The 11754-nt window shown below is 46.4% G+C and overlaps 1 protein-coding gene across 1 annotated transcript in view; it reads right to left on the reverse strand.

Annotated features, from left to right (window-relative positions):
* The window catches only part of UBE2H (ubiquitin-conjugating enzyme E2H), a 43184-nt gene that overhangs the window by 4108 nt on the left and 27322 nt on the right, over positions 1 to 11754 (reverse strand). Inside the window, exons 3-5 of the mRNA XM_009331001.1 lie at positions 9611 to 9650; positions 8853 to 8905; positions 4470 to 4598 (exon numbers count right to left, since the gene is read on the reverse strand). Of these exons, the coding sequence (XP_009329276.1) occupies positions 4470 to 4598; positions 8853 to 8905; positions 9611 to 9645 (217 nt within the window). The 5' untranslated portion in view covers positions 9646 to 9650. The remainder of the gene's footprint in view (positions 1 to 4469; positions 4599 to 8852; positions 8906 to 9610; positions 9651 to 11754) is intronic.

Genomic DNA, 11754 nt, shown 5'->3' on the forward strand with positions numbered 1-11754 from the left:
AGCCTCGTGGAAGGGACAGTACTCTGCAAGAGATCTGCATCATCATCATGTTTTTTTCTGCATTTCTGGAGCTGACGTAGGGACACCGAGCCCAAACGTGTTACTCTGGGCTCAGGAGTATAGTAAGGACAGAGCAACGCGAAGGCAGCACTTCACGGAGGAGTTCCCAGAATGGGTCAGCTGGTGGCCTTGGCAGACCTGCTCCACCCTGGAAAAGCTGTGAGAGCTGGCTGGAAGGTGCTTCTGAGCCCAGTGAGCTTCAGCTTCTCCACCTAATGACGCACCCAGCTTCAGTCTGACTGTTTAATAGATATTATTAACCTGCTCCCTCGGACTACAGAAGCAGCTGTTCAAATCTGTTTTACAAGAACTTGTTAAGAACCGATAAAGTACTGAAGGCAGCTATGTAAACACCGGGAAGCACGGAGCGCTCAAGGTCTTGGATTGCCCTCAGGCTGCTGGAGCCCAGGTAGTACCAACAGAAAAGCACCCTTGTGCTCCACCCTCAGGTTCTAGCCACCGAGAACCCCCTTCTTGGAAGGTGCTTGCCCGTGTCACCATGGAGCCCAGGCCCTGCCTGATCACGTCTCCTGCCTGTACCGGAGAACAGGAGTTGCAGAGTCTGGAGCAGCAACCATCTGCCAAAAGAGATGGACACTGCCAAGTGAGAAGAATTGGTGCGACAGACCTAATGGTTTAAAAATGAGAGGGACTAACTGGAGGAGGGACCTAAAATAGCAGCGTGTCTTCAGAGAATTCACATGGGAAGGTGGGTAGGCAGTAGATGACAAGCAGAGCTAAGGAGATGGGATGCCAACATGACATAACCTTGTAGCGGCTACTCCCTTCCCATAGCTTTCCAAGAATTAATCTCCCTCTGGAAAAGGGGTGTTTACCCAGATAAGTTGTTACTCGTTGCACAATCCAGCAAAGGGAACCCAAGTTCCTTTGCTGTAAGACTTTGGATGTCCTTGGATGACAAAGGCAACCCCTTACTGGGTACCTCAGAAATACATTCCCTCTACGCTTACCCCAAACCCACCTAAACAAATGCTGTAGCTGCCTCGGGAGTCCCCAAACACAGAAGCCACAAGCCGGCGACCATGGCAGGACAGGAGGCTGGCAGCGCTTCTTCACTGACTACTTCAAGTGCTCTCTGGGCCACTGGAGATTCAGACATGGAAGCCACTGTTCCTTACTGTTAGAAAAGGCCTGCTTGAGCCTAAACTAAAACACAACTTGAAGCACTTCAAACTTAAAATGCCACCTTCTACCCAGGAAAGCTACCAAGCCCCTGGGCTGGGTTTTTCTGAAGGTTTAATCTGGGAAGGGTCAAACTTCCAGGGAGCTTCTGTGCTGAATGTTGTATTGAACTTGGATCTTCAGTCTAATAAGGGAAGAAAACAGCAACATCTAAATAATACTAACAAACTGTCTTCCACAGAAGCCTGTTCACGTCAAGAAGGGAAAGCCTTGATGCACCCATTCCTACCGGGGAAACACCGCTTTGATTCATCTGTTTTGAAACCCTGGAGCAACAAGAACAAGCTGTGGTTGCGCCCCGTGGCTGGTACGTGCCTGTGAGCCATACCGGTGTTTCAAAGGACTCTAATGGAACGTCAGAGCCCACAGGTGGGATGGGAGAACTGCTCCCAGAGATGTCCTCTGCTCCCAGCAAACACTCAGCCTGCCCCTCAGCACCCTTCAGCTGCTGTTACTCGCCACCGCCACCCTCCCAAAAGAAGTTTTCCTATTAGATCTACCAAAGAGAAAGAAAAGCAGCGCACACGGGAGTTAGGCACCAATTCCCAACAGCTCAACACAAGCAAACGTTGAGCCATTTTGGGGTATCTGAAGCCCACCCTCCGGTGCTCTGCCAGTGATCAGGCAAGCCATCTCACCAAGGACTGTCAGGGAGGTCTTAAAGGAGCACTTGGCTCTGTGTCCACGAACTACTTCATCTACCTGAAGGCTCTAATGCTAAGAATCACAGTCTCCAGCTGTATATTGGTAATATTAATGGGCATTTACGAGTTTCACGATAAATCCTTACTTGTTTGGGTCTCATACCAAGAATCACAGGAACTACAAATCTTGGGCCGCATCTCTAAGCCTACGCCCATCTCTTCACTACCACTATGTCAAACAACTGTTCTATGTGCTCATAACTAAAAAATGAAGAAAAGCAGCAATAAATTATGTATTTGCACTACTGAGTTTCCCAGAGCAGAGAAGCTGCTGCAATCCATTGCATCAATTTTAACATGTGCAAGGCTATTTTTAAAAACCCTACAAATATGAGGAATGACAGTGTTTAGCTCTATCTTATACTTGTCACACAAGCCTGGGAAGAGACAGCAGAAGCAGGACTCTGGGTATATGGAACATGAGACACGTTGCAAGCAGTTAAAACTCCTTCCAGATCACCTTCATGGCCTGTACCTGGCTGTCAGGGTGGAAACGAGGGAGCAGACTATCCCATTTAGCTTCCCTGAGGGACGTCCTCAGATCTTTCTTGAAGCACCTGCTGTTGGCTAGCATCAGTTTATTTGCTTTTTTTCAAGGTTGTATCGTTTTTTATTCCTGTTTTATTAAAGCATAGAGGACAGCCAAACTGTCCCTCATGTTGGCCCTGGAGATTTTATCTGACAAACCATTTTGCCTGGAAGCTTTGTCATATGAAAAAAAGGCAGTGGACTTCAGGATACTGAGCAGGCCAGGTCTGCAGGGTAGTTCTTACGGTCCTGTCATGCAGCTGTCAGAGGAGTCAAGCAAAGCGGGCTGAATAACTCGCTATTTAAATCACAGCTTTGCTTGGCTTCATTTGTAGTTCCACCCTCAAACAAAAATTGCAGCTGATGAAGAGTCATTTCGCATCAGAACAAAGTGACTTGAGGTTTAACCACTCCGGAGCGACGTGGCAGAGCTGATGGCAGGACTCCACCACCAAATCCCATGTCTTTCTGGGATATCTGCACTTTCCAAAACAGGAGCGAGCTTTCACAATGCTCCGTTAGGAAAGCTGCTACACCACCTCACACCGGGAAGGCGATTAGATCGTGCCGCTCATGGAGGTTCTCCTTGCTGAACAGGCCCTGCAAACCTTTCTGGCAGGGCTCCCATGGACAAACAAGTCTTATGGTTATTCAGTAACCAAAAAAGAAAAAAAAAAAATCAGGCGGTCATGGTCTCTTAAAAACTTAGCTGAAGACCAAATCTGGGCCAAAGGCTGTAAATTTCCCACCACTGGATTAAATGCTGACTGTGTTCACTGGATCAAGGGAGACATAAGTCCATGGCTTTGCCATAGGCTTGTCACATCAGGAAATGGTGCCCTGCTCCTGTCTGCATGCAGCTGATTCTAGGGAAGGCAGAGCACAAATTTAAGATAAAAAATAAGAATCGTGCTTTATTTATGTTTGCAAAACTAATTCAATTTGCATCTCACGTACTAGCTTGCTAGGACAGTCCTTCTATCACCAGTCTTATCCAAAGTATTTGAGTCTCCTTACTGAGAGCCTTCCCTGATCCCAAGGAGGTACTGACTCTATTCCTCAGCCTTGTCTAACATGTCCTTCTGACCTTTCCAAGAGCAGACACACCAGCACCCTCACCGGCTCTGCCAGCACTCACCTACCCTCACCAGCCACTGTTAATGTTTAGCTTGGGCTCCCCTAGCCGAGTTACACGCCTGCGACCACATCCTGCTCACACTGATCACAGGATAAATCATTCCCTTCCTCTCTGAAGGCACCGTTGACACGAACCCCGTTCAGTCCTCTAGATTAGACTCCTCCAATTCTTTCCCCCTCTCCTCTTAAGACCATCTGCCCTTGTTACACCCTGCCAGACTTTAATAATTGGTCTGCAGCTTTCTTAAATGGCTGTCCCTGAATCGGGCACAGCACTAGTAGTAAGCCTTAGCTGAACTAGGAAGTAGCACGGAAGGATTACTAGGCATTTACCAAAAATTCCTGCTCTGTCACAGTACAAAAGTGCTTTCTGCAACAGCATCACCAATTCCTTGATGGCTGCTCTCAGATCACTTTCCACAGAACCGCTAACAAGCCACTTTCTACCCAGTAATTGTGCAACTGGATGCTCTCGTTTCACTTTAGCACTTTTCCTTGTCCCTTCTTTGGTCGCACAGCTTTTCTTCCGAATCATTTTTCCGATCTCTCAAAATCATGTTGAATCCTAACCCAGTTTGCTTACAGTCTTCCCTGGTTAGGGTCTGCTAATGACTTAAAAGCCCTGCCCCACGTACTGCATTCCACCAGCTCTGGTCTTCAAGCAGCAGCAGTTCATCCACCCCTTACTTCAGACTATCCCCATTTAAATTGGACGGGGACCCTGTAATGGGAAGGAATGGGCACTGACACACAAACGCGCAGCAGAGAGTCCTCATTCCCCCAGGGTGGAATCACAGTAACGCCACTCATTCTGCAATATGTTATTTACACCCTTACCTTTAATTTTCTGTTTGTACTCTTCTGGTCGGTGGAGGTACATGGCTGCAGCGTCACCATTTAGAGGATCTATAGGGTTAGGATAGGCCAGCAGCTGGGGCAGGAACGATTCAAATATATTGGTGAGATCTGCAAGTGAAAGACACAGTTGTTCATGTCCACAGACCCACAGACAGTCTGATTAATCCTCCCGCAAGCACCAGCACTGGAACAGCAGCACAAAGCTTCAAGGGCAAACGCACTGAAAATCTGGACGCAAGTTAAATTAAGGGAAACTGCATCGGGGAAAGCACATACGGGGCTGATGAGAGAGCTTCTGCTGCTGCTGGAGGTATGCTGCAGCTCCTCAGCTAACTGCACAAACTACTCGACATACCAACAACGTAGATGCAGGTATCTGTGGGTTAAGCAAAGTGGAAGGACACAATTGTCTTGTTTCCCATTGAGGCTCAGCCCTGGCTTAAAACAAAGGAAAAAAGAAAACGAAAGCGCTGTGCTTCACCCCTCACTGAATTCTTCTCCTACTTCTGCCTCCTTCTATTACCGTCTTTAAATGTCTTATGCTCCATGACTAAATTAACGTATCTCAAGTATAAAGCATCTTCCAAAGTGCTTTAGATGATTGTGTTAATAGAAAGAGCAACCAACAAGTCCCTCTTCCAGCTCAAAACAATTCGCAGAATGTGAAGAGATCACATTAACACCTTGGTGCCAGTTGGCATCTGTCACTAAATAATCCACAACAGGAAACATACTTCTGGTGCCGATGAGTAATTGTGGATACACGAAACCCTCTTCCCACATCCCTAAGACGACAAGTACCGCATTTCAGCTGTGGGGGTGTTTAGAAACAAGCCCTGCGTCATCATTTCTCCTTGGGGGCTTCAGAAGGACCACGCGCACCCACACAGAGGAGAGATTAAACCCCCAGTGCAGGGCTGTGCGCCAGGTTTCACTTTAGCCACTGGAGAGCTGGTGATACAGGTAGACCAGCATTCGTCACGCGGGGGTTTCTGTTGGGTTTTGTTTGTGAATACAAAAGATGTGAGCTGTCAGAAGGGAAGCCCAACGCTCCCCAAGATCCACCACGTGAGCAGTTAACCATCTCAACCTGCCTCTTACAGGAACAAGGCTGTGTGACTACTCCCGAGCCCAGCCATCGCCGAGCCTCATGGAGCTGCTAAATTCAACCAGATCTGACGGAAGGCAGGGACCTCAGAGCCCTTAACTTTCTAAAAGATTCATCAGAATGGGTGGGCAGGTAGGGGGAGAGATCTCCAAGTGCTCTCCCTGTGCAAACGGTTACTCTGGCTCTGGGCTGCAGCCACAGAAAACCAGGCTCTAACTCCATCGCCAGCAATGATACAGCCCCGGAAGAGCTGCACAGTAGGTCCAGGCAGATCATCACCACTGCCCAACGTTACCACCTCTGCAAGTCTACCAACGGGCATGCTTTCGGAATGTGCTTTCAGATCTTGCTCAAGAGGATCAAAGGAGACTCGAGGTTTTGTGAGTTCTTCCCTCCTGCATCAACACGTCTGGGACGTACAGACACTGCGCTATGCCTACTTCAGTCACCCATTCAGCATAAACCCTGCTGAGCAGGAGGAAAGGCCATGGCTTTATAGACGCAGGAGCGCAGGGTTCATTACAGCTGATACTGCATCACCCAACTGCAAAAAGTAATGACATCGATTGCTATGGATAGCGATCGGCTGGTCTCTGCTATACAGGGACACCACTAAGAAATTACGTGGCTTTACCCTGAAATTTCTTTCTACTATAGAAGCTGTTGCTCCTTCCAATACTGGCAGAGGACAGTGACAAAGCCCTTTAGAGCGCACATGGTACCTTGACCAAGTTTGCCGTGGCTGGCATGCTGAGCAGTCAGGTGCCGCCAGCTGCTTCTAGGATAAGCACAACAGCAACTGGAAGAAGGATCCTAAATCCGAAAAGGGACCACAAAAAACAGTGAGAATGCTCTATAAGAATACTTTCTGCCATGGTAGTGGCTTGTCCTTGGTAAACCAATTAACCCTCCTAGGGACTGGGTTCAAACACTATCAGCAAGAAGTTGGGTCAAGTCTCTCCATGGAACAGGCTTAGATCAAGTATTTCTTTGTGGCTGTTAGACAACTAAACTCCCACATAGACCAAGCAGGCAGGGCCGTGGAAGGCCACCATGGCTCACAGGACACTGCAGGGATTTTTCTTTTTTGCTTTAAGAGACCTCAGTAATTTCCCCCTTCTTTCAAATCCCCAAAAGCGGCATTGGTTTAACTAGTTGAACATGTGTGGGAAGCCTAACTGTAGTGCTAAGGACTTGATACTTCATTAGGGAAGGAGAGGGAATTTAACCACGGGTTCTCATGAATTTATTGGTAGCTCTTCTGGGTCTCTTCCACCTTAGCTGCTTCTTGAATTATCTGACCCATTTCCTCTGCCAGCGCAGGAGCGCTCTGGTTTAAAGGGGTGACACTCCAAACAACACAGCTATGCCGAGAGGCACCGGGGAGTATTATTTCCCCCTTTTCATTCCACGTTCAGAAATGGGCCACCTCCTGACTTCAGACAGGGAGGCAAAGCCCTGGAAGTGAAGAGGTGATGTAGGCACTCTAGTGCGGCTGACTTCCGAGTGAAGGGGCAGAGCGAATGCAGTCACCCCAGTGTCCTCCCTGCAGCTTCAAGGCATCCTGCAGCAAGGCAAGGGAAGTCTGCAGCGACTGTCAAGCGATGCGCTTTCTAATGCCTCGTTTCATCGGTTACTGTGGAAAGTGCTCTGTACGGAACATGCAACTGACACCTTCAAGTTGCCTTACGCCTATCACTGACATCACAAGGAAAAACAGAGATTTTTGCACGCTTGCTGATATTAATACATCGCAAGCACAGCAAATGCCAAAGTTGTTTTTTCTACCTTTGCGAGGAATAATGACGACAAAAATACAGCAGTACTCATTAGGAAACCTCTCACAGAAAGCCCTCCTATGAAGTTGTTTGGAAATAGTGCAGAAACCCCGCTGTGACCGTCTGTGAGAGCGTGCTGCAGAACAGGGAGGCTACCCATGCATGGCTTCCAAAGCAAAACCCAGATTGCCAGAGCACAAAAAACAGCACCACAGTTACACTGGAGCGATTTTCTTTTGTCCAGCCATCCCCACGATCTGCAGGTGGCATTTTAAGGGTTGGAACAGCAGCACACGCTGCACTGTGCCGGATTCTGCTGCAGACTGAACCATGCAGGTTCATCCCCAGCAGAGGGCTTGGTTTGCTAACACCGCTTTAATTCCTCCATCTCGCATGAGATCCTCCCAGGACACAAGAGCATCCCCCTCCTCCATTACCAACACCACCTGGGTCACGGCTAAGCTGATCTCTCACAACAAAACCATGTGAAGTGCATGCCACGCAGCTACTACGTGAAGACTGCAGGCATTCTGATGAGGAGTGAAGTTCAACAAGTTGCTATAGCAATTTTTCACCCAGGATTCACCAAGTCTGATATTTTCTTACAAATTGTGCTTGCGAGGAAGGTGAAGTAGCTTGTCTCTCTAGCAACTGCTTCAAAGCTTCAGCTTACATAGGTAAAATCAGTTTTTCATGGAAGAACGTGAAGGATTTGATGTGCACATTCCCCTGAATAGTCTTCCACAAAGCATAGCTGGAACATCTGAAGAAGTTCACGTTTTTAAAATGCAGCCAACCTAGACCAGATACTCAACCGTATTCCTTTTAACAATCTCAGCTTTCCCTAAATGCTATTTTAACAGGTCTTCAGCTACCAGCTAAGCTTTCTGTATCTCTAAAAAGGAGAGTTATAGCCAGACACGACCTAATGGGAAACCCAAAACATTCTGCAGCAAGCAGTGCAGTCATTAGATGCACTACCACCTCCTAGCCTGCAATGGAATGGTGCTGCCATGACAAACAGGAACGGTTTCTGGTGCCATCTTCTGTAGAAGTGGGATCATAGCCCTGTGCACAAAGAATACCAGCTCGAATGCACGTACAAAACGTGGATGGGGTAGCTGGAACTAGGTTTCACTTTAGATACAGTCACTCCTCTCTTTCAATGCTGAATCACGGCTGGGTGCTGTCGTGCAGTTGCCAGACACTGCCAAGCAATGGATTCAGCGATCCTTTGTGAGGTTTATGGAATATTTTCACATCTCTGGCATAAAACCAGGTTACGAAAGTATTTTCACATGAAAATCTTATTTTTCACGTGATCTTGGCTCAGTGAGGAGTCTAAAACTTCAGTTAAAAAAGAAAAACCACAAAAAGAGTTGGCCTTAGATCAGCCGTATCCAGCAAGCTGTGTTGTGTCAACACACCAAATAAGGATGCTCACGTGATCAGCTTTCGGGGAAATGCCAAACTCACCGTAGAGAGCTGTCCAAGTTTGATTGATTACATCTAGACATACAGTTCCTGACCTGAAACATATGGAAAGGATGGAATTAAACACAGTCACACTCAAAAATACTCTGGGGATTTAATATAATCTACCCCCTCCCTTCCCCTGCCCTGCCTCTGCCCCACTGTTTCAGATAAGCTATGATTTACTCCTGCCTTGTGGTTAATAGAGGGGCAGCCTTTAACTACATGAATCTTCATACTCTGCACAAAAGTAAGTAAATTGGAGCCATTACTGAATTAGTTGGTCTGTGTGGGGCTCTGCTGGAGAGACTAAAGCATAGGTGGCTCCCCCTCAACAAACCTTAACTGAAAAAAGCGTGGCAAAACATCTTATGTTTTGAAGAATTTTGGTATGGACGTGAACTTCAGCTAAAGAGGGAGCTGTGGCTTAGCTGACGCTGTTCCTTGTTTCTAGAAAGCCGGCATAATGCCAATGAGGAGGGGGACTGGCAACCCTGAATTTTCTGTAAATGAAGCATGTTGCAATACAAAGACTGCATCTCCAAGAGAGTCTGCAGCATGCAGCTCTCTAGTCTTGCCCACAGCCTGAGCCGCTCCTGGACGTTAACCTGCGACAACATCTACTTCTATCAGACCCCCCACTCTGGACTCTTAGATTGATGAAAGCATTATTTAACTCATCAGCATATTATTGTGAAGCCAAAATACAGTTACAATTAGACAAACTCCTTAGAAAAACCACACACTAGTGATTTACTTACGCTTCGTCAATGTTGGGATGGAAAATTTTATTCATGAATCCTGCAAAGAGACACACTGGTAAATAGCAGAAAACAGCCAAAGATTTTTTTTTTTTTTAAACAAGAGAAGTCTGGAATTTACTGAACAAGGACTCATCTGACTAGTTTCAAAGAAAACCCAGCCTTAGCCATATATAGCTATGTAACCTTTAAAATACGCAGGCAACATTCTGACCCTAGGGTCCTTGTCCATTCCCTCGAAATTCAGCAAAACCCTCTGCTTACAGTGCAACTGTACCACAAAGGTTTTGTGGTTCAGTATTATCTCGAAAAGAACTGCCCATCAGCACACTCGAGCAACCCACATCTGATGAAGTGAAAAGCTGCAAGGATCTTCTGAATAAACACTAAACACAAAACTTAAGCTCAACATTTGCTTTAAGATTAATTTTTTTTTTAATGTCTTCCAACAAAGATTTTCTATGAACTTGAAGTCGCAACATTAGTCTACATTTGTAAGCCATTCAGGGGCAGAGACTGGTGCAGAGAGCTAATCCTTCAAGTTTTGCATCAATACAGCAATTAATTCATCAGCCGGTACCTCTGGTCTCCCAGAAAAGAGAACAGCTCAGATGCAAGGTCTAGAACGAGAAAGCTCATCTTGGCTTTGTCCACATTTCAGACCTCTAGATTTGATAGCGCTATCTTTGTTCTGACTTGCAAATTGAATAGTTAAAAAAAAATCCTGTGGTTTCAAGACTTACGACATCACGGTAGAAGATGCCTCACACTTTAAAGACTGCATCTGATAGCAGCAGCTAGAGGTAAGCCATGTTTTCCAGCTGTCTACTTTAACCTCAAGTTCAAGACAGATGGCACCTCAAAAACACTCCCCTCTTCTCCCACAAATAGAGTTTGTAAAACAAAGATATTAAAGGAATTATAACACACGATACTTGGCACCACAGCCTGCGTAGAAGTAAAGCACATCCACCCCAAAAGCAAAGTTAAGTGTTTCAGACGATGGCTGTGAGTGGATGCAGAATCCAGCTTCCAAACTCTTCCCTTTCCTTTCGATAGGAGGAACCCAAATACCTGGGTGCGGACAAGTCCCCAGCGCAGAACAGACACGGAGCAGGGATAGAAAACTGGGTTTTCCAGTTATTTCATTACCAAATGGATCAAGTATTCCTATACACTTCCGCTGACTTGGCCGAATCATTTGGGCTCTGCCCAGAAGGGCTGCTGTAACCCTTGTTTCTGTAAGACGTTAAGCTGCTTCCACAAATTAACGTTGATTTTTTTCAGAACTTAAAATAAAACCTTCTTTCCTCTGTTGTACCGCCACCCCGCAGCCTGTAAAGCCCTACAAACACCGCCCATGTGGGAATCACACCTTTCTGCAATAAGCAGAAATCTACTTTAGCCAACAGCAACTATTTCTTCTGACAAAGGTCCGTGTTTATTAAAATGGGCAAGAAATTTAGGTCTGGGATATTGACTCAATCCACTTAAAAAGCTCCTTCCAGCACTAAAAACACACAGAAGTTTTCTCTTTAGAGCAGTCACCATTTACCGTTCGGCAAACTCCCTACCTTCACCACCTTTATCCAGCCACTCCAGGCGAGACATTGCAGTAGGGCTGATGTACCATCTCTGCCCAAACAAGGAGCGATTGCGATTTGAGCGACAGCATGGTTCCCATCTGGGGTAAGAGCTGACATATGGATTTAACTCCCTTTCTTTCCATGTATTATGATACAAATATAATTTCATGTTTACTTGTACTGCTCGGGTTTTGCATAAATACAACGCAAGGCTGAAACGATGCCCGAAGCCAGAACAGTCTCTAAAAGAACCGAGAACTGCATAAACAACTCCACACTAACAAGTGTCTTTCAGGAATAACTTGCCATGATTTAGCTTGAAAAACTGAAGCAGACTTAAAAAGGGGAAGCTGTAGTTCCATCAAATATTTACGTTATGGCAGCTCTCACAAGTTTAAATCAGGTCACGGATCCATTATGCCGGCACTGGAGAGCTACAGCGAGCACCGATCCCGATTCTAAATCCTGTCTCTCTCTTGGAGGGGGGAGGGAGTTAAGTTTCTGATAAAACAGAATAGAAGAGAGGATGGGGGAAGACACCAGGTAACACGGTAACGT

The sequence above is a fragment of the Pygoscelis adeliae genome, unplaced genomic scaffold (assembly GCF_000699105.1).
Source record: "Pygoscelis adeliae isolate BGI_AS28 unplaced genomic scaffold, ASM69910v1 Scaffold129, whole genome shotgun sequence".
Classification (NCBI taxonomy): Eukaryota; Metazoa; Chordata; class Aves; order Sphenisciformes; family Spheniscidae; genus Pygoscelis; species Pygoscelis adeliae.